Below are 24,659 nucleotides of genomic sequence, written 5' to 3' on the forward strand. Positions count from 1 at the left end.
CGAATTTCCGCGGCGGAAGTTCGGCTTGATTCTGCCTGCAATGTATTTTAAATTACCGATGACACACCATGCCGAAATTCAGTCGCGTTATATTGTATGCGTTTGATATTACTGTCGTAATCATGCGGAATTTCCGCCGCGGAACTTCGGCATAGTGTGTTTAGAGTTTAGACACTTAGGGCCTGGCCACGACATTGCGTTTCGGCGTCATATCGCAAAAATAACATCGCACAAAAATGCGATGCGATGTCGGAGCGCAAAATTTCATGGGAAATAGTCGCTGTCGCATCGGTCCACGATGCGTTCTGCGGCGTCGTAGATTTTACAATGCGACGCGGACGCAGTTTTGTGGCCTGGCCCTTAGACCAATGATCACGGTTGTGTGACAAGAAAGATTTATTTGATTTTGAAAATAAAAGTGATATTTTGTTTAAGGAAAGTAGTAAAAAATATTCTGGCGTGGTAAACAAAAACAAGTTCGGTATTGAATTAACTCTAAATGGGAAAACCAAAGATTATAAAAATAATCACCTTTGAAGAATGCACATTAGGATCAATTCATACCTACAATAATAATAATATAATCGACGATAATATACTATTCAATGCAAAACTAACATTTTCAAGACGTTAATGCATCTCGATTCGTTTTGGTGTAAGCTGATCCTTAGTGGTTGGTGTGCTCAAGCCGGAGATAGTTGGTTTGAAACCTTAAGAGTCTGGGTGCCATCAAAATTCTCATACAAACGTAATACTAAGATCATTTCCCATACGAGAATATTTACCATATTTGAGTATTTATTTAGCTTAAGATAGTAATTACCTAGGTTCCTGTACAAAGATTCACTGCAAAATATTTACTACCAAAAATATGAACGATTACTATTTAGTATGTAAATATTGTAATCGTTCATATTTTTGGTAGTTGCAAAATACTTACGTACGAAAAATATGGCACCCGGACTCTTAAGGGTCAAAAAATACGTGTGGCACTCGGGGACTGCCGCAGTAAAACTATTACATTTTTTAACAACTTATGCAATTATAATTAGCATACGTCTAGTCGTACGCACACAAACACCGTGCCAAAGAAAGAGAGAGAGAGAGAGTGTGTGTGTGTTTAGGGTTTTTTTGTAACTGAATTTCTTGATTCGGTCGCTGCACTCAAATATTATACATAAGATATTATGTATATCTTTTTGTTTTATTATAATTTATAAAGTATATTATATTAATAAAAAGTGTGGATAAATCGCTAGCACTTACCATGATGGACTCTGTGGTGAGCTGGCGTGTTGAGGACGTACTCCAGAGGTCCCAAGCTCTTGATTGACTCAGTGTGGATCCAGAACATGTAGAGGTAACTGAACTGGTGATGCATGATGAACTGTGCTGGTGGTATCGCCAGCGCCAGAGGCAGGTAGAAGATCTGGAAGTGAAGTGATCTTTGAGTTAACCTAAAAGTAGGTACTAACGGTCATTTTACCATAGGCAGGATCGACAACGTTATCCGACTACGAAAATCCGTGACCGAAAAAAATCAAATAAAATTCCACGAACTAGGTCTTGGGACATGTTCCTTTTTCTACTGATAAGCGACGATATAGCGACCGAAAACGCCACTGGTTTGTAGTTTCGTAAACCAGAATGAAACTATGGGATTAGAAAGCCACCTTAAAGCCTTGCAATTTCGAGGTTTTTATTTTACACGTGCTTTTGCCCGCGGCTTCGCTCGCGTTAAGAAGTATTATATACACACTTTCATCCCCTATTTTAACCCCTTGGGGTTGGAATTGATCAAAATCCTTTCTTAGCGGATGCCTTCGTTATAACATCTACCTGCATGCAAAATTTCAGCCCAATCCGTCCAGTGGTTTGGGCTGTGCGTTGATAGATCACTACGTCAGTCCTTTTTTTTTATATATAAAGAAGTAAACATAGACTTAGTACGGACTAGACTAGACTCTATAATATAGTATACGTGCTCTTTATTCAAATAGAGAGCATTTTCGTAATATATAAAATTAATTTGAACAGCGATGATTTAGTAATCAGAGCCTGCAAACATCCAATCACAGGCCAGTTGCCAGGCATCTACAAATCTTAATTGCGTTGCCCATCCAATCAGTCAAACCGATTTTGAATCAGAACGCAATCGTAAACACAGGCGGTCATCAATCATGATTTGGATTTCAACTAAAGTATGATTATTGTAATTGAATTTAACAATATTGATTGTTTTATAGATTCCCTAATCTTGATTTTTATTACCGATTATTGACCAATGTTATTGAAGAGAACTTGTCATGTTTTCCAACGATAATATTACAGAATACTTGTTGTTAACACCATCTACATTTTCTCAAATAAACGAATAAATTAGAAATTTATGAATAGCGCATGTAGTCGCTTTTACAATTTGGCGTGGTAATGTACAGCACGCTATGTCACGGCACGGTAAAATAGGAAAGCAAAGCGTATGGCATCAAAATATATAACCTCTATTAACAGAAGCTTTGAATTTTTAAAGCGAGCGAGGGCTACAAAATATGTACTATCGAGGAAATCGATTCCTAGGCAGTTGACTGACTTAGGGCCTTATCACACAGGCGATTAGCGAGCGATTTGAAAGCGACGCGACTGCGCAGCGCACACGCCGCGATCCAATTTGTTATTCCGTGACTCCCGGTTTACCTAGTTCCAATATAATAACGAAGTGTTAAAAAATCTATACATATAATAAAATCGTAGGAAACTCAATTCTGTACATTGAATATTTTTGAAAAATAATACTTGGGACGTGATCTACAATCGATATGGAAGCCAAAAATATAGTTTTTAGAATTTTTGTCTGTTTGTCTGTTTGTCTGATTGTCTGTTTGTCTGTATGTATGTCCGGGATAAACTCAGAAAGTACTGGATGGATTTACTTAAAATTTTGCAGGAATATTACTTAGAGGTCGGGTCAACACATAGGCTATATATTATTACGATATCGCCTAGGGTGGGGGGGGGGAGGGGCTCAAGTTTAATTATTTTTAGTTTTTTGCTCATATCACTAAAACGGTGCGTTGTAGAGAAAAAAAGTTCGGTACATAATGTAAGATCATAAAATTTCCTACAAATTTCTCCTTTACACTTTGTCTCTATCTCCACTCCTTGCCTTGCTATGAGCTTTTATCTATCTTATCTATACAGATTTCGAGTGTCGTTTGATTTATATGCAGCGAGCTTCGGCACCGGTCGTCTCTTGGAGGGGCTGCGCCCCCCCTAAACCCGGGAGGGGGACCCCCCTCCTACAATTTTCCTCTACAAAAACTATTTCACGGACTTATATTTCTCTCTGAAGAACAAAGTTAAAAACTAAACTAAACATACGGTTTTCGAGTGTCATCTGTTACTTATAACGAAATGGTATCGTGGCGTTTGTATTGCGTCTTATTTCTCCTTTTTAAGAACAAAGTAAGTCATCTATATCTATACATATAATAAAATCGTAGGAAAGTCAATTCTGTACGTTGAAAATTTTTCAAAAAAATACTTGCGACGTGATCTACAATCGACATAGAAGCCAAAAATATAGTTTTTTGGAATTTTTGTCTGTTTGTCTGTTTGTCTGTATGTATGTCCGGGATAAACTCAGAAAGTACTGGATGGATTTACTTCAAATTCGGAGGTCGGGTCAACACACAGGCTATATATTATTGCGATATCGCCTAGGGTGGGGGGGAGGGGCTCAAGTTTCATTATTTTTAGTTTTTTAATCATATCGCTAAAACGGTGCGTTGTAGAGAAAAAAAGTGCATACGCAATGAAAGCTCATAAAATTTACTACAAATTTCCTCAGTACACTTTGTATCTATCTCCACTCCTTTTCTTGCTATGAGCTTTTATCTCTCTTATCTATACAGATTTCGAGTGTCGTTTGATTTATATGCAGCGAGCTTCGGCACCGGTCGTTTCTTGAGGGGCGCTGCGACCCCCCCCCAAACCCCCCCCCCTCCTACAATTTTCCTCTACACAAAACTATTTCACGGACTTATATTTCTCCTTTTTGAAGAACAAAGTTAAAAACTAAACTAAACATACGGTTTTCGAATCACCGGGGGGCCACGCCCACCCCACCACGGATCTGTTACTTATAACGAAATGGTATCGTGGCGTTTGTATTGCGTCTTATTTCTCCTTTTTAGGAACAAAGTAAGTCATCTATACATACAATAAAATCGTAGGAAAGTCAATTCTGTACATTGAAAATTTTTGAAAAATAATACTTGCGATGTGATCTACAATCGATATAGAAGCAAAAAATATAGTTTTTAGAATTTTTGTCCGTTTGTCTGTTTGTCACGAAATGTTATATACCGAATATTCTTGTTTCTTACGTCTTCTTACTAAACAAATCTAGTGATATGTCATTTCACTAAACTAAATCTAGTGAAATGTCAGAAAAGCGGATACCGCCGAATAAAAATCGAGCTACGCATTTCTCTCGCTCGCTCTAATACCCACACGGGCACTGGTGGGAGTGAAACAAATGCGACGCTCGAGCTGGCGCGGCTCGTGTGATTTTAGTCGTTAAATTATAATGCGATTTTCTAAATATCACCTTTTACGACTCTCGAGTTTCCACATTTTTTAATATTTTCCAGACTTACGCGCATGTTACTTGCATGGTTCGATAGCCTGTTAAATGTATATTATGGGGATATTAATAACTCAATACAGATAATAAGATCCCTTCACGCTGATAATGCCCCATTCGCGTTAAGAGCGCGACTAACGCAAAAAGTCGTCCTTCTCTCTTCACACTCACGCCCGTCTTTCATATGCCAGGTGAAAAAGGACGACGCGGATTCATTTAAATAAAAAGAAAATTATTTTTTTCCTAATAACTCGATAAATATGTAACATTTGAAAAATCCGCTAGGTCAGTTCCTCAATGATAGAATTTTATACAATGTCTTAAAATATTAACTTAGTTTAATGCACGGTTATGGCAATATATGAAAAATTCGTGAAAATTAGATGCATCTTTGTGATCGAGAAAATTTTAAGATATCGTGTTTTTACTAGGTCTGATTCTCGGAAATATAATGTAGTATCTATGTTTACAAAATGAAATAATTCGGGGCTTATTATCAAGTATAAAAATGAATTATAAAATCGTCAATTTAGGGTTAGTCGCCCCAATAAGACAGTGATAGGGTATTAGAGCGAGCGAGAGAAATGCGTAGCTCGATTGTTATTCAGCGGTATCCGCTTTTCTGACATTTCACTAGATTTAGTTTAGTGAAATGACATATCACTAGATTTGTTTAGTAAGAAGACGTAAGAAACAAGAATATTCGGTATCTACCGCGATTTCGTGATATACCTAGGGATTTCGGGATATCCCTGATATCTTCTTTTCCCTGCGACATATACATACAATAAAATAGTAGGAAAGTAAATTCTGTACATTGAACATTTTTGAAAAATAATACTTGGGACGTGATCTACTATGCTGACGCGGACGAAGTCGCGGGCACCAGCTAGTATGAGATATAAAGCACAATATTTAAAATACCTTAAACCATAATTATTTTAATAAAACGTAATACTTTGGCTGTAATTAATTTACAAACTCACCTCCGATAAAAACCTATTTCATCGAAATATAAGTATTAACTAGGGTAATTATACATTTTATTTAAATAAATTGTTAGTAAATCTATATTAAGATGTCCTTAACCAAACAATTTTGTTTCCTAATGTTTATTTCCAAAGATATTTAAAAAAAACATGAAAAATAGAGAAGATCCGCCCGAGTAACTACAGTTTTATGCTAAGCTAAAATGAATCTTATTGCGATGCGTATACGCTTGATATTTATATATATATATATATATATATATATATATATATATATATATATATATATATATATATATATATATATATATATATATATATCAAAAATCTATAACTGTGCAAAATTTCATTCACCTACGTTTCCCCATTGTTCCTCAAAAGGGATACAAAGTTTTTGGCTCACGTATTAATATATATATATATATAAATATCAAGCGTATACGCATCGCAATAAGATTCATTTTAGCTTAGCATAAAACTGTAGTTACTCGGGCGGATCTTCTCTATTTTTCATGTTTTTTTTAAATATCTTTGGAAATAAACATTAGGAAACAAAATTGTTTGGTTAAGGGCATCTTAATATAGATTTACTAACAATTTATTTAAATAAAATGTATAATTACCCTAGTTAATACTTATATTTCGATGAAATAGGTTTTTATCGGAGGTGAGTTTGTAAATTAATTACAGCCAAAGTATTACGTTTTATTAAAATAATTATGGTTTAAGGTATTTTAAATACTGTGCTTTATATCTCATACTAGCTGGTGCCCGCGACTTCGTCCGCGTCAGCATAGTAGATCACGTCCCAAGTATTATTTTTCAAAAATGTTCAATGTACAGAATTTACTTTCCTACTATTTTATTGTATGTATATGTCGCAGGGAAAAGAAGATATCAGGGATATCCCGAAATCCCTAGGTATATCACGAAATCGCGGTAGATACCGAATATTCTTGTTTCTTACGTCTTCTTACTAAACAAATCTAGTGATATGTCATTTCACTAAACTAAATCTAAATGTCAGAAAAGCGGATACCGCCGAATAAAAATCGAATATATATATATATATATATATATATATATATATATATATATATATATATATATATATATATATATATATATATATATATATATATATATATATATATATATATATATATATATATATATATATATATATATATATATATATATATATATATAATTGGAATATCAGATTCGGCTCCAACGATTTTCATGAAATTTAGTATATAGGGGGTTTCGGGGGCGATAAATCGATCTAGCTAGGAATCATTTTTAGAAAATGTCGTGTTTTATCGATATTCGATAAAATGAAAAATATGACTTTTCCTGACATCTATTGCCGAATAATAATACTATTTTGTGAGCAACTAATTGCTTTAACGACACAACAACAGCTAAAGCTATTCCAGCAGACGGCGTTGTTAAGTAATACGAAATACTAATAATAATCGGTGTAGACGAGTGTACAAAATGGAGTCCACGCCACGCCGCGACGACGGTGCGCTGTCGCGACGTGCACGCCGCGCTATCGCGGCGTGTGCGCTGTGCAGCCGCGTTGCTTTCAAATCGCTCGCTAATCGCCAGTATGATAAGGCACTTAAGCTACGTCATGTGGTCAGCTTAAATCAATTCAATGATAGCTGTGATCGGTCGGCTGGGTTTGACTTAACGCGACCAAATTACTTAGGTCCCGCCATCTGCTTAGGAATCAACTTCTTCGTTATTATTACATATTTACTAGCTGTCCCGGCAAACGTTGTTTTGTCATATTATAAAGTATTTCGCCCATATTATTTAATTGAAGTGACTAAATAAGTATGGCACCATGGCAACATCCATCGCTATCCCGTCGCACAAACAATGGTCGCCGTCAGTCTCGAGTTGTAATAATTTACTATTATTTATTCAACAAAGGCACTTATCAATATAAAAAGTACCCAGTTATAGCCGATTCAGTAAAGCCGTTTCGGAGGAGTATGGTAACTAACATTGTGACACGAGAATTTTATATATAAAAAGATTATATAATATTATGCCAGCACAAATTTTAGAAGTGGAAGAAACTTACAAATCCACACCATCCTTGCAGCACTGACTGTCGTATACCGACGCCCATGTTGAAGTCTTCTGACGTGTGATGCACTTGATGCTGAGCCCATAGTATGTGCACCTCTGCCAAGTGAAAACTCTAGGTTATAACTGTCACGAAAAAAGTCTAGGATGTCTTCTATGATGAAGAGAAAAAATGTTAGATCTTAAAGGCTTTGAAAGTACTTGAGACCGTTTTCGTTGAAATGCATTCAGAGTAATGGCTGGTTTACACGTATTAAGTAGATAAGTAGTTAACTCAATTTTAACTTAATTTTAAGTTACTTCATTGCATGTAAACACACAATTTAGTAGCAAGTAGTAAGTTAAAATTTAGTAGTACTAAATTTTAACTTACTACTTGCTACTAAATTGTGTGTTAAGTAGATAAGTAGTTAACTAAATTTTAACTAAATTAAGTAGATAAGTAGTTAACTGAATTTTAACTTAATTTTAAGTAAACCAGCCCTAATAGACCTCTGAGAAGGATATAGCTCCTTATTGCGGCAAATTGTATGGCTCCAATCAAATTTCCTAGTAGAGCCACAGAATACGTCATATTAGTTTTGGTAGAGCGCACCTTTTTGTCTTTGTAAACCTCTTGTATTTGTATGTCTGTGATTATGCGGGTTAGATACTATACCTATACTAATAGTATTATAAAGTATGTTTGTCTGTCTGTTACCCTTTCCCGCCCAAACCGATTTTGCTGACATTTGGTATGGAGATACTTTGAGTCCCAGGAACGGACAAAGGATACTTTTTATCCCGGAAAAATGTAAAATTCCCGCGCGCTAAATGAATTTTAGCCATTTTTAGCGCAACAGAGTTGCGGCCGTCATCTAGTTAAGTATAATAATAATTAATGAATCATCTTACCATGGCAAGCTCTATGCATCCAATAGTACAGGAAGTCGACTCCGATGGCCGCCGCGTACCACGTCAGTGTGTTGTCCCAAGGCAGGTCTACCAGTCGGTAGTTGGAGTAGATCCACATGTAGAGGTAAGATTCTGCACCACGCCATACCAGCCTGTAAAATATGGGGAAAACTAATGTTATACATAATATTATAGATTTTACGGTACAATATTGACAACGAAGTTGGGATACGACCAAAACCGATTTGACATGAGGCATCACGAGCGCATGTGATAATATTATTAATTTTATTATCATGTCTGTCGCAGGCGGATTGTATAATCCGCCGTTTTACATTACGGCTAGCTGTTATCATAAACATGGCCGTTTTGTAATGCGGTGGTTTATTGATTAGCCGGATTGAATGCGGTGTAATTAAATGAAGATTTTGACAGGTAATGTACGGGTCTTATGTCAAAATTTTTATTTAATTACAGTTAAGTAATTAATATAAGTTAAGTACGTCTCTGAGTGCGGCAGTTAGTGGTCCAGTATGTCAAATCTCTAATTTTATTTCTCCAATTTCACGTTGCCTACGTAATAAAGACAAAACAAGTAGTGTTCCTATTTTTTGGCCTAGTTGCCAAGTGGCCACGCTAGTGCGTGAATTATAGGCTATATTATTGTAGTGAAGTTGTTAAGGCATTTATAATAATAATATTTAATTAAGTTATATTTTATCCGGGTAGAATATATTATACGAGAATACGAGTATATCGTGAACCTTTGTTGAATGAGAAAAACAACAATAGTTTCTTTTACAATTGTTGCCATGTGAATAAACAAACGTTCAATATTTTTATAATCTAAATTGCTCCATATTGTATATAATTTATAAACCTCACAAAGCAACTCAAACAAAAGAGGATTTTTCCTTTCAAGTGATAAATATAATATTTTTGTCCCCGCAAGTGCGGAGTTATCATAATGTAGACACGGAAAAAAACAGTATTTCTTGCGTCTTTTCCTTTATATTTTATTATTTATGAGTATAGAAAGAAAATATAAATTAATTGATCGTTTGATCGATTGTAGTTATCCTTCTTTTTATTCGGTGGAAACTAAAATTGTTGATTAAAAATTTACGATCTAGCAAAACATGCTCAAAAATTATAAGTAACACAAGAGCTGCTGTCCCGGCAAACGTTTCTTTGCCATATGAGTATTTCGCCCGTATTATTTTATTGAAGTGACTAAATAAGTATGTAACCATGACAACGTCCATCGCTATCCCGTCGCACAAACAATGGTCGCCGTCAGTCTCGAGTTGTAATAATTTACTATTATTTATTCAACAAATGCACTTATCAATATAAAAAGTACCCTGTAGCCGATTCTCAGACTCACTGAATATGCATATAAAATTTGGTTAAAATCAGTAAAGCCGTTTCGGAGGAGTACGCGGCCTAACATAGTGACACGAGAATTTTATATATACAGAGTGTAACAAAAATAAGTGATAATACTTTAGGGTGTGTACGTGTTCCTTGTAGAGAGTTCACTGTGAAAGTAGCAGCGCTGAAAGACCAAATTTTTTTTTTCACTTTTGTATGGGGAAACTCGTGACGCCCGGGCCCTTGCCCATACAAAAGTGAAAAAAATTTTCGTCTTTCAGCGCTGCTACTTTCACAGTGAACGCTCTACAAGGAACACGTACACACCCTAAAGTATTATCACTTATTTTTGTTACACACTGTATATAAGATAATATTAAAAAGCTGCGCGTTAACATCTCATTGTTTTGTCTCATTTCGATGCATTCGCCCGATTTCGAAACGGATGCAGAGATTATTCAACTTTTACTATAATCGAGGTATGGTGGTATGATTTTTCTGCCTGCCATACAATTTCATAAACCTATGTTTAGGGTGCAAAGCGAGGTAAAGACCCTAAATAAAGCTTAGGCTGTTTGCGATAGGAATAAAACGGGTCCATGGGAATGGTTAATATTTTATTATGTCCTTGGGAGAATTTGTTGGCTATGTTGAGTATGACATTAGACCCAATTCAGAAAGGATTGACAGTTCAATCAATATTTAATTGACAGTTTAGATATTCTGACTCGCACTTGGCCGATTATTATATTCTACTAATCTAAAGAGCACATCCATATTAGTTGATTCAGGTGTATATTATTAAGAAATACCACGTAATATACTTAGTGGTACATAAAATCCTGTTAAAGCCTAAAGGAAGTTGTTACTAATATATTTTATTCACGTAATAGGATTCGAAGCCTAACAAGGACACATGCAACATGTAAATAGCTTGTTTAACCCTCTCAAGTTACTAAGGGTTTATTGACCGGGAATTTGAATACATTTCTAGGGTTCCGTACCCAAAGGGTAAAAACGGGACCCTATTACTGAGACGTGCTGAGACTTCGATGTCTGTCACTCTGTCCGTCCGTCCGTCTGTCCGTCTGTCCGTCTGTCCGTCTGTCCGTCTGTCCGTCTGTCCGTCTGTCCGTCTGTCCGTCTGTCCGTCTGTCTGTCTGTCCGTCTGTCCGTCTGTCCGTCTGTCCGTCTGTCCGTCTGTCCGTCTGTCCGTCTGTCCGTCTGTCCGTCTGTCCGTCTGTCCGTCTGTCCGTCTGTCCGTCTGTCCGTCTGTCCGTCTGTTCGTCCGTCCGCCCGTCCGTCTGCCCGTCCGTCTGTCCGTCCGTCCGTCCGTCCGTCTGTGTGTCTCCAGGCTGTATCTCAAGACCCGCTATAGCTAGACTTCTGAAATTTTCACAGATTGTGTTTAACTGTTGCCGCTATAACAACAAATACTAAAAACAAGATAAAATTAATATTTAAGGAGGGCTCCCATACAACAAACGTGATTTTTTTGGCCCTTTTTGCTCGATATCAATAATAGTAACAGGTAGGCACTTGATATTGTCACAAAGGCCTTAATTATATATCTACTTTAAAAGTTAATTATATTATTAAAATAAAATAAAAAATTACGTGGGGCTCCCATACAACATAATATGACCAAATTGCGTAAGTCCGCTATTTGTCTATGAACTACCAGCTATGAATCAACATCTCTGATATTTAGTACCTGCTAGAAGACGCCCGCAACTCCGTTACGCCATGTTTATCGCGCTGGAACGGTACATTTTTCCGGGATAAAAACTTTTCTATGTCCTTTCCCGGGACTCAATGTATCTCCAATCTCGATGCCAAATTTCAGCAAAATCGGTTCAGCGGTTTAAGCGTGAAGAGACAGACAGACACACTTTTATATTTAAAATGTAGAATATTAGTGTCCAATTTCTTATAAATAATAATACTTACCTCTTATGTAATGAAAATATTATGTCAATACTGTTTCCATTAGTGAATGAGGATATTAAATCCCGGTTATTTTCGCGTTTTCTGGTTTTCCGGGTAATTTCCATTCCGCGATTTTCGGCAAATAATACCCGTGTCACCCACACGCGAGTCCTGAGTCCTGACGAATCAATAGTAACATCTCACGCGTTAAAATTCGTCAAGCGACTCGAATAGAAAATATCATAGAATATAATAGAAACCATTTCCAAATATGAGTTCACGGATGGAGGGTACGTAGATACGACTGTATTATCTAATATCTATATCAATAAAAGTAAATTTCAATTTTGTTTGCCTTGCTAAAAGTCGAGAACGGCTGAACCGATTCGGCAATATGTAGTATATTTATTTTGTGGAAGTCCAATAAGGTTTGTAATTAATATTTTCAGAAAAAGGAGTTAAGTATGTGATACGAAGTTCATGGGTCATTTAGTCAATGTATTACTTTCTGCATCTTGAAAGCCACTACATATCAGATACTTAGGGGGTGTCCACAAATTACGTGAGGTGTTTTTTTTTAATTTTCTGACCCCCCCCCCCCCCTGGTGAGATTTCGTGAGATTTTATTCAGTCCCCCTCCCCCATCCCCCAATCTCACGTGACATTTTTCAAAATGTGGGTTTCTTACTGTTTTTTTACGTAAACACGTTGGATTGTTTGACCGTCAGTAGATGCTGGATTGTTGGTAGATATTGTATTAAACGTCAAAGTGTGAATGAAATGATTTTCTTTCGAACGAATTTGTGAATGATTTTAATTGTATTACGATTACGATTTTGAATCGAATCGAATCATAAGCACAATGATGAAATTGACCAAAATGGTATTTTTTTTTGTAACAATGAGAAAAAAATTACCTGAAATTTGCTGAAACCCCTCTCTCCAACGTGAGATTAGATGAGATTTGACTCGACCCCCTCCCCCCCTTAAACACCTTACGTAATTTGTCGACGCCCCCTTAATTGTATTGAGTATTGACTTAATGACGCGTTACATCGTTGTTCCGCTTCAACACACACTATTCAAACACATCTGACCGCCGCCACATTATCGTAATGTCGTGTAACATCGCCACATCATGGTACCAGGGGGGTGAGCCAAAATCTTTTCGTTTTCGCTTCGTTATAGAATCGCCGATGAAAATGTATGGAATTGACATAAGCGTTCGTTAATATGACGTTGACGTTCGACTCGTCTTATGGTGCCTTCTCACGGCGCGTGCTACCACGAGCCGCGCCGCGCCCGCTCGAGCCACGCGCCGTGTGAAGGGGTGACTCGGGCTGGCTCGAGCAGGCGCGTTTAATATCACGCGCCCGAAGAAAGTGGCGTGGTTGCGTTCTCACGGCGCGTGCTACCACGAGCCGCGCCGCGCCCGCTCGAGCCACGCGCGCGGCGCGACTCGTGCAGGCGCGTCCCGATTAAAGTCGGTAACTTCAAAGGCGCGGCTTGAGCAAACAGGCGAGCACGAGCCACCCCTTCTCACGGCGCGTGATATCACAAGCCGCGCCACGCCGACAAAAATTCAAGTAAAATGAAACTTTATTAACACGAAAATAGATATCATTTTGCTTTAAGTCACTACGTTAAATAAGTACATTTTAATGAAATGCAACTTTATTCACTAGGCAATTAGGTTGCATTTCAATCTATGCGGCTAATTTTGTTAAATTAAGTGTAATTCATTTATTTGATAACAGACGCCTAGCACGAAGATTTTTATTATAGGTGATTAACTAATATGAAACTCTTTTCACTTACACTCATTCTTGGTGTTGTAGAATTATCACGCCAGAGGGATTTAAGTCCCAGGGTGGGATACCCTGGGGGCTGGGCCTAATTTCCTATGGCGTGTATTGGTCCTCAAATACTGGTGGCAGTTCATTCCTGAGTTTTACAGTGCATGGCAGGATGTTACGCAAAAAATGCACGGTGGAAGACTGCCACTCACCAAGGTGATGAGGATTGATGATGGTATGTTTTTCGCGTGGAATGATGACGAAAGCTTGCAGGATGTACGATTCCGAACAATAATAATTATTGCTCAAAACCTTCCCAGTTCCCCGTGATGCTAGACTACTTTTATAATTCACAATAATAATAATTATTATGTTTCCACTCGTACTGGTGGAAGAATGACGCTTCTGTTCGAGCACAACATCACGAAATCCGTGTGTACGGCTACCCTGGGACTAAAATCGCTCTGGCATGATAATTCTACAACACCAAGAGTGAGTGTGAATGGAATTACTTCATACTAGTTAATCACCTTATACCTATTTCAAATATCTTCGTGCTAGCTATAGCGCGATGTAGCCGCCAAGCAGCGGCATCTGCTATCAAAATAAAGAAATTAAACTTAATATAATAAAATTAGCGGCATAGATTGAAATGCAACCTAATTGCCTAGTGAATAAAGTTGCATTTCATTAAAATTTACTTATTTAACGTAGTGACTTAGAGCAAAATGATATCTATTATCATGTCAATAAAGTTTAATTTTACTTGAATGTTTGTCAGCGTGGCGCGGCTTGTGAGTTGTGATATGACGCGCCGTGAGAAGGGGTGGCTCGTGCTCGCTCGTAATAGCTGGCTCGGCGCGGCGCGGCTTGTGATATCACACGCCGTGAGAAGCCAGATTTACTATTTAATATTTTGTTGATCCTGGAAGTCCCCAGCTAAGGCTTCCTACAGTGAGAAGCCTTAGATACAATTGCAGTAACTGCAATTGTATCTGCCGTTCGTAATCGTTCAAAATATTTAATATTTTGTTGATCCTGGAAGAAATATAACATGTTCACTTCTAAAATATCTACTAGTCTAACTATCATCAGGCTTCTTACAGACGAACGGCAGATACAATTGCAGTTACTGCAATTGTATCTAAGGCTTCCTACCGTAGGAAGCCTTAGCTGGGGGGTGATACACAAATTGTTGCCCGCAATTTCTTCGCTCAAGCACAGGCTCAAGCGAGATAATATTGGTCTGACAGACGCGATCAAACCCTCTGTACTCTGTATGTTATACTTGTAAGCTGATATACAATTTAAAACCGGCCAAGTGCGTGTCGGGACACGCGCAATATAGGGCTCCGTAGTACCGCTTGTTTTTGATATTTTTTGTATGGTCAATGAAACGTACATTTATAACGTGTTCCACACTACTCACAACATCATCTCAGTTACGTTCAAAATAATTTGAACGAAAAGTTCCTTTGCACTTCGCCGAATACATTTTTTTAGTTGATCGACTATTACTCAAAAACTTTTGAAGTCTTCTTAGCCGCGATAGTTTTCTTTTAAAATTCAGCATATTTCCTACTCCCGTGAATTTTGTCATATTTCCAGAAACAACCGCTTAGCTAGTAGAATGGGGGAGGCTCTTAAGTCCACAATATAAAACCAAGTAAACCAATCACAAGATTGCTATTATGATTGTCATATTACAAATATATATACCGTACGAATAATATTATTTGTAGTAGCTACCCTTTATTACTAAAGACTGAACAATTTCACTAATAAACACAAAACATTCAAGTTAATATAGATTTACGGTGACTGAAACTTTCAGTAATTAACTCGCGTAGGGCATCCGAGAGTGCCAATATTATATTACAACATACTAATATATATAAAATATATCTGACTGTCTGTCCGTTTGTCTGTCTGTCTGTTACCTGTTCAAGCTTAAAACGCCGAACCGATAATGCTGTTTGCTATGGAGATACTCTGAGTGCCGGGAGAGGACGTAGGATACTTTTTATCACGGAATATGTCTGCGCAAACATCAACAAATAGTTCATAATATTTATTTCTACGGAAAAAGTCGGTTTCATTAGCGATAAAAAGGTCGGTTTTCTAAGCGACATCGTTATATTAGCCCTACGAATAATAAAAACTAAGGAAGAGTAACTGTGTCAAAAAATTTGTCCCGATTCTACAAAATGTGACCCGAATACATGCATACTTTATGCAAAAAGAGACCCGAATACATGCAACATAGAAGTGAAAATCATATATTATGTCAACGGCTTTATTTTGTCAACTTTTTTTGTGCCGAGCCATACTTTGGCACGATTGGGCCGGCTCGACCGGATAAATACCACGTTCTCACAGAAAACCGGCGTGAAACAGCGCTTGCGCTGTGTTTCGCCGAGTGAGTGAGTTTACCGGAGGCCCAATCCCCTACCCTATTCCCTTTCCTACCCTCCCCTATTCTCTTCCCTTCCCTACCCTCCCCTATTACCCTATTCCCTCTTAAAAGGCCGGCAACGCACATGCAGCTCTTCAGATGCTGCGAGTGTCCATGGGCGACGGAAGTTGCTTTCCATCAGGTGACCCGTTTGCTCGTTTGTCCCCTTATTTCATAAAAAAAAAACTTGAATATTGTAGTGTTTCGTAGCTATTGCCATATTATGAGTCTGCCAAAAGAACCTTGAGAACTAAATTCAAAACGATTGAAGTTTAGGAGTTACGTTTCCTTAGTTTTTATTATTCGTAGTAATATTACCTAAACAATGTGGATGTGTGTTGTTACTTGTTAGTGTTAGTAATAATGTTTTTGTGATCATTAACCATCGATCAATATGCAATCAGTGACAATGACAATCTTGACACTATGCCACGTTAATGAATTTTTTACATTAATTCATACATGATTGATTATACCTAGACATTTTAGTTTATGAATTTGCTATTCAATATGTAAGGGCCTTGTCACATTGGCGACTAGGACGAGTTCTGAGTGGGATAGTCTAGTCTAGCTAGGTGATGGTCGCCCGTTCATGAAAATATTGCAACGATAATATCACATGTACTTAGGCGAAAGTGCGTCAGTATTCTAGGCTATATTGTGCCTACTGCCTTACTACATTTAAAAAAAATCGTTTATACACCTACTTATCGGATTTGGTCCAACCTATTTATAAACTTGCTGTACTGATGTAAAGGCTACTTCACACTAAGGTCTAAGATATGAACGCTGAACTAAGTACAAAGAACATTATCATTGGCACAGCTCCAGACAGACTCTACAAAATGATGTTTTATACCAATAAGTGGGTACTTTAGTCTTTATTATCAAGACGTTGCAAAATAGTGTATTTGTAAAATCTTGATTATGAAATAGGTTGACTTTAATTTATACTAACGAACCGAAACGTAACACGATTTAAAATTGTTGTTAAGTAGCATCTCTATCATATTTAGAAAACAATTTTTTTAAATGAAATAAGGGGGCATACGAGCAAACGGGTCACCTGATGGAAAGCAACTTCCGTCGCCCATGGACACTCGCAGCATCAGAAGAGCTGCAGGTGCGTTGCCGGCCTTTTAAGAGGGAATAGGGTAATAGGGGAGGGTAGGGAAGGGAATAGGGTAGGGGATTGGGCTTCCGGTAAACTCACTCACTCGGCGAAACACAGCGCATGCGCTGTTTCACGCTGGTTTTCTGTGAGAACGTGGTATTTCTCCGGTCGAGCCGGCCCATTTGTGCCGCAGCAAGGCTCTCCCACGTCTATAACAATTTATTTCTGTCGCCACAATCAGCTTATGGATTCCTGAATATTTTAAATTTTTAGATGAATGCCGTTAAACTTCGACGTAAGTATAGCAATCGAATCGAAAAACGACGTTCAAAATATGCTTATTGATCGCAAAAAATATCAATCAACATAAAATATAGACATGTCAGACGCAGTTATTGCGGTGAAAAATTGGAATCACATTTTTCTTTGACGAACGATGGATGAATTGGCACGGGTTTTGAATTTATTTAGATTTCTCTACAAATTGAAAAATACGGTCAGCAATAAAAATGTTATCACAACGTCTAGCAAAGGTGTATTTCTATTTTGTGGCCTTTCCTCAGTGGCCCGCGATGGACCAATACAAGCAATTGCGAACGTACGAACTTATTTGTCTATGATTGAAAAAAAAATAACTTCAAAAATATCTGTCTACTATCATTAGCAGCTGGTACCATGACATCGACATCGGTTCATGTTATAGACAGCTTTGCAAACAAATTGACAATCATGGCTGCCCCGTGTATTATATTTCTCTATGCTATCCATGTTTAACCTGGAGAGGAGCCTGAAGATTTTATGACCCTATATTATCTTTATATAATTTTATATTTAATCATGCTGAAATATTTACCTCTTGTATAGAATTTTTCCGAAAAATATTACGTCATACTTGGTACGACGTAAATTAATTTGGCAGAGTAGTTTTAAGAAAATATTATGTCCACATATTGTAGTCGCGCAAATCACAGTTTCTTGGCACTGAGATTAGGTTTACTTTGCCAATGACCTAACAATTTAAGGGCCTCTTAGTTTCAATTCAATATTATAATAATTATTATTATCTTTATAATAATACGTAAATAGAGCCTAGAATCATTTGATAACCTATACAAGGTTTTGCCTGTCAAGTGAATTTGCTAACTTCTGTATGTATTAGCTTACGATTTGGTGCTCAATTGATCGAATCGAATCGAAACAAAAAATCACGGGAATCGGATTGTTTTCACAGGTTTAACTTAAAACTTGTGCGCGTTCAAACGTGCGAGTTTTCTGTGCGTTTTCTGTAGCGTTTGGAAAAATACAAAATACACGAGCTGGATCCGCGCGTCTGAGCGCGCCCTTGTGGTTTTTAGTAAAGGAGAAGGAAATAACTGTTACCTGCCGCACTCCTGGAATATCCCGTGTGATATGCTGGTGATGCCGTCGTTCAGACGAATACCCTTCTTGCCTTCAAACCGCAGTAGTATGTGCTCGATGATCATGAATATTAGGAAGTACGGGTATGACTGGAAAAAAAAATAACATGAAAATTAGACTATGAAAATATTTGGTCAACTGCAGCTGCAGACCTGGTTTTTTTTATGAACAAAGGCAGCAAACGGGTAACCTGATGGAAATCAACTTCCGTCGCCCATGGACACACGCAACATCAAAAGAGCTGCACGTGCGTTGCCGGCCTTTTAAGAGGGAATAGGATCACAGGGTAGGGGAGGTAAGGAAGGGAATAGGGAAGAGAATGGTAGGGAATTGGGCCGCCGGTAAACTCACTCACTCGGCGAAACACAGCGTTGCGCTGTTTCACGCCGGTTTTCTGTGAGCCGTGGTATTTCTCCGGTCGAGCCGGCCCATTCGTGCCGAAGCATGGCTCTACCACGAAAAAAATTATACAACTTTAAATATAAGGCCTCAAAAGAGCCTATGTCACGTAGCAATGCGTTTTTGTTTTCTTACTTATGTTTTAAAAATATCGAATGCAAATTGTCTAATAGTCAATGCAAACACTTACAAGTAGGCTTCAGGTTACATAATTTTGATTACAAGGTTAAAATTGAGATAATACAAACACTATGTTGAATGACTAATGTGGTTTATATACCTAATCAGTTAGAACAATAACCACAAGTATTATTAAGATAATGTTCAAATTCTGTATGTGGTTTTACATACATTCTTTATCTCTAAGTATTTATTATTGTAAAATTATTTATTGTGAGTAAAAAGATTAATAATAATCTTCTAATAATATTATTGTATAGACACTACCTGTTAATGTAAAAAGTATGCATAAATACTTTAAAATTAATTTCGGTGTTTGTATCAAAAGAAATGAGATCAAGTACCTACTTAAATGATAATATAATAGTATGTAACCTCGGGTCATATTTTCATGAAGTGCGCAACTTTGCGCTGCTTTGCGCGACAGTTCAATATACTTAATACGTGCAAATTGCAATAGTTAACTGAGACAAAAATGATAATTTGACTTATTGTTAATACACAACTAGACAATAGGACAAGGTTTTGTAACGTATAATCATAATTAATAAACAAATATCAATGCAACAAATATTATGTAGGTACTATCAGAGAAGTTGATTCCTAGGCAGTTGACAGACCTACGTCGACCTATTTTAATACGCATCCAAGACCCAGGAACATTGAAAACTTTTTGTTCCGCCTGCGGGACTCGAACCCAGGACCCCCGGGATGAGCGCTGGCCACGCGCAATGCGAATTTATTTTCATCGATATTTTCATGAAATATGATATTTTCCCACATCAAAATGTAGCCTATGTCCTTTCTCAGACTCTAGAATAACTGTGTACAAAATTTCATTGCAATCGGTTCAGTAGTTTTGGCGTGAAAGCGAGACAGACAGACAGAGACACTTTCGCATTTATAATATTAGTATGGATTATCATAGTAGAATGTATACACATTAATATCTCAGTCATGGAATTGTTAGATAGTAAAGACAAACACTGGAATACACCTAACGCAAACAATTCTGCTGTATCTAGTATAAATGTTTACTCATGTATTTATAGCTGACATACAGACATGAATTGTTGAGTGAAATCGTCCATCAGGTTGATTGATGGAATATACTCAGCTTTTGTTTTCTAACAATGAAGCCAGTTTATTTCTTTTGTTACACGAAGGTATCCTATTTTCTAAATTGAATAATAGCAAAAGTACTAATAGCTATTGGTTTGGTCTTACGACAAAACGTTATTACAGTATAATAGAATTTTTTTACCGTATTATCAGGGCCTGTAGACAAGTGGCAAAGCGCTAACGCAAGCGCTACAAAATGTATGCGATTTGACATAAGTCATCGCTTCGCTAGCGAATACTAATGTCAAATCCATACATTTTGTAGCGCTAGCGTTAACGTTAGCGTAAGCGTTTTGCCACTTGTCTACGGGGGCTGGTAAGAATTTTTTTTCAGAATTCTTAAATTAAATGTTCTTTTTGCGTTTATTTAAAAACGATTATACAAAAAAGATTTTCTTAGATAGTTTTTCCTCATTTTAGATGAATTGTGAATCATTTCGGCAGTTATCAAACAATTACCTGTCTAAAGAAATTAGGAACATCCTCTGGTTTCTCATACAGCTGTTCTTTCGGTGAGTGTAGGTAGAACATTCTTCCTACTCCTCTCAGCTGTTGTGTGACGAAGTCGGAGTATGCATGTCCTGTGTCGTTGGAGAAGACGACGTCAGCCGCCATCTTGGTTCTGAAATAAATAAATACTTATTAGTATCTAATTACGCCTATTATTGTCAGTATTGTGTTGTCTTCTTGAGTATAATATCTATTCACTATCGCTTAGGATTGGCTTGCATCAAAAACAACCAATCAACAATGCTAGTCAAAACTAAATGGTAAACTTCTGTCAAAAACCTCAGAAACCGGCATTAGTAATAGTTTCAACGTAGACAGTATTAATAATAATCAAAGCATCAATTTGGTTCCAATCAAAGTCAATAAATAATAATTAAAATATTGGAATGACGAATAAATAACAGAACAGAATTACTGGACTACCGCATAGTTTACAACACGATCTCCTTTTATTTTGAGTAAACTGATATACTGAAATGCTTGCTAAAATGAATAATAATATGCAACCCATGTCTTAAATATGATTTGAAAATTGAAAGATGCATCGTTGCGTAAAGGGAATTTCTTAAGAGCTGCCAAGGAACTATGGGTTTTTGGGACGAATGAACAAAGCGATAAAATCACATAATAATATTATGCTAAAACATAAAATATATAACTGATCATATTGCTTATCCTGCAAATGCAGCCATTGTGCTTTAGAAAGCGATGTTAGACACACACAGTTAAGCTTTAAGCTTTGAAATAGGATAATATTATGTGGAACATGATCTACTTCAGTATTAAGCCTGTTAACGACATAGGGTTGATTTCTAGTTTCGAAATACATTATTGATCTTATATAGAACTACTGATGCAATAAATTCAATGAATAAATTCTGTGTCTTTTCTTTGGCTCAAGTTTTTTCATCGAAATGGGTTCAGAGGTTTGATCATGAAAAGGTAACAAACACACATTTATAATAGCATACACTGATGATGAATCATAAAATTTATCGCAGATAACTCAAATTCTAAGGGCCTGTTTCACCACTTCCTGATAAGGCTATCCACCAATTAACTTGACAGATCAAGTATGGAGAATCTGTCAAAAAAGTTGTGAATAGCCTATTAGGCACTTTATCAGAGAGTGGTGAAACATATCCTAAAACTGGCAAAATTACTGAGGCATCATCTGGTGAGTAATTATTAATTAAGTACCAATTTAATTACCCACCAGAGAGCCGTACTTTAAACAATCGTTAAATAATATTACATTAAAATATTCGTAATCCTTAATATAATAGTCATTAAATGTTATAAATTTTTTAATATATCTTATCAAAGCTTACAAGACTTATTGTATATATAATAATATATAGTTAGAAATGTTAGAGCTATTTTATTTAATAATAATGAAATGTAACTTTGATCATAATACTATTAGATTTTTTAAATAGGTAAGTTCGAAATGTGATGTATGTAACTCAGTTAAGTGAGTAGGAAAAAATTGGAAACTTTCCTTTGTAGTTAAAACTCAATAGGTGAATGGAAATAACGCGACTGGGTACCTAATTTCACATTTTATATAAAGTTTTGTACCTCGATTAATTTTTTAAACTTTAGCCTTAGGGTAAAGCCAAACGAGCGTAATTTGTGAGTTGTGAGTCGCAGAATTTCGGCTGGCAGAAATTCTGCTGCATTCAGTTTCATACAAATCTGTTTGATTCACACGAGCGTAATTTTGTATCATGATTTATATGAAAAGATATTTACGCGACCGTAATTCTTCGACTCACAACTCACAAATTACGCTCGTTTCGCTTCACCCTAAAGGTGTCTTCCATCGTCGCGCAAAGCGACCGTGACCGACAAAAATCCAAATACAATGCCACTTCATGACATACGCTAGGCTTTCATTTTGCTCTACGACAGTGACAAAGCAGCGGTGGCATGTGACGCTAAACCTATACCTTATGCGGGCTCTACACTCGCGGTCGAATTGCGGCGTGAACGCGATGCGTACAAATACGAAGCCGCGAAGTGCAAACACGAAGCTGCGAAACCCTCCACACTAGCGGTTTGCTGCCTTCGCGGGCTTTTACGCCGCATGTGTAGAGCCCGCATTAAAAAGAGGCATTTTATTTGAATTTTGTCGGTCGCGGTCGCTTGCCGCGTTGATTGGAAAGGTGGCTTTAGGATCTTTGCCGCGAGCGACCGCGACCGACAAAAATTCAAACAAAATGCCATTTTATGACATAGGCTATTGGTTTCATTTTACTACGCCACTAGCTTTTACGCCGCCGCCGCGGTAGCGTGGGTCGCCAGTTCGCCACACAAATGTCAGTAGAAAATGATACCTATAGGGTACACTTTCGTGTTCTGAGAGTGTATGTCATAGAAAAGCATTTTATTTGAATTTTTATCGGTCGCGGTCGCTCGCGTCATATATTCGAAAACCACCCGAACGGTACATTAAGAAGTTAAGCTGATTTTCAGCGATAACTGGCACTAAGGATACGAGTTTAACTAGAACGTGAAAAACTTCATAACTAGTTTATGGAAACGGAGTTTCAGTAGGTACACGTGTAAGAATAATTTAAAAGTTGAAATTGCAAAAGTTTAAGATGGCTGCGATATATTTCTGAAGTTTCCTTTTAAATTAAATCTGCGCCCTGATTCTGTTTGAATCCACCAATAAAACAGTCCAATGCAGTATCAAACAGAAAAATAGTGTTTTATTAATCTTCTTCCAAAATCCGAACATACAACGACTGACTATACAGGGTGTAACAAAACTAAGTGATACTTAATACTTTAGGGCAGCGGTCCGTTTGCGGATCGCGAAAGGTCGAATCTCGGACCGCGAAATATTGTAATGTATTTTATATCAAGAATCAATTAATAGATAGATAAGGTATGCGTATACCTTTATTAATTAAAATAATATTTTAAAGCTACATAAGGCAAGTGTATTTTTTCTGGACCTCGTTAAAATTTTCCCTCAGTATCCGGACCTCACCTAAAATTAGTTGCCGACCCCTGCTTTAGGGTGTGTACGTGTTCCTTGTAGAGAGTTCACTGTGAAAGTGCAGCGCTGAAAGACCAAATATACTTTTGACCGATACACCACGATACACGTTTGACGTTGGTTTGGCATTTTATCTTAATTTATGCCATTTGAGACTGCATTGAAAGTCGAAAACTAATTGGAGCCAGAATAAGGGTGAAGCTAAACGAGCGTGATTCTGTGAGTTGTGAGTCGCAGAATTTCGGTTGGCAGAAATTCTGCTGTTTCTTATAAAATTCCTATTTCATTCACATGAGCGTAATTTTGTAAGTCATGATTTGTATAAAAAATAAATTACGCGACCAAATTCTGCGACTCACGTCTCAAAATTACGCTCGACGTTTGGCTTCACCCTAATGTAAGGTTAATTTAGCAGAATCGGTGTATTTATTTTTATAATTAATTGTTTTATATAAACAGGTGTTTAATATCACTTTACATTTTAATAATTTTGTACTTAATGTAGAGGAACGTAACCAAATATGGGCTACCATTTTGTTTTTGCCTGATAAATAAAAAGCGATTAAAAAATTAGCTATTTTTTGGCGTCGAAATAATCACGCATTTATTTTTAAAGCCCTCAATTACCATCTTTTGTTCTTATTTTTATCATATTTTATTATTTTGAGCATTAACCAGAAAATTAAAATGGACGTTAAATATGGACATGGTACTAAAATA

At 37.0% G+C, this 24,659-nt stretch overlaps 1 protein-coding gene across 1 annotated transcript in view; it reads right to left on the reverse strand.

Moving 5' to 3' along the window:
* Nucleotides 1-24,659, reverse strand: part of LOC121727059 (alkylglycerol monooxygenase-like) — a 53,162-nt gene that overhangs the window by 17,058 nt on the left and 11,445 nt on the right. Inside the window, exons 2-6 of the mRNA XM_042114735.1 lie at nucleotides 20,879-21,041; nucleotides 18,680-18,807; nucleotides 8,632-8,783; nucleotides 7,733-7,836; nucleotides 1,267-1,429 (exon numbers count right to left, since the gene is read on the reverse strand). Coding sequence (XP_041970669.1) covers nucleotides 1,267-1,429; nucleotides 7,733-7,836; nucleotides 8,632-8,783; nucleotides 18,680-18,807; nucleotides 20,879-21,034 — 703 coding nt within the window. The 5' untranslated portion in view covers nucleotides 21,035-21,041. The remainder of the gene's footprint in view (nucleotides 1-1,266; nucleotides 1,430-7,732; nucleotides 7,837-8,631; nucleotides 8,784-18,679; nucleotides 18,808-20,878; nucleotides 21,042-24,659) is intronic.

Source organism: Aricia agestis, chromosome 5, assembly GCF_905147365.1.
Source record: "Aricia agestis chromosome 5, ilAriAges1.1, whole genome shotgun sequence".
NCBI classification, from domain to species: Eukaryota; Metazoa; Arthropoda; class Insecta; order Lepidoptera; family Lycaenidae; genus Aricia; species Aricia agestis.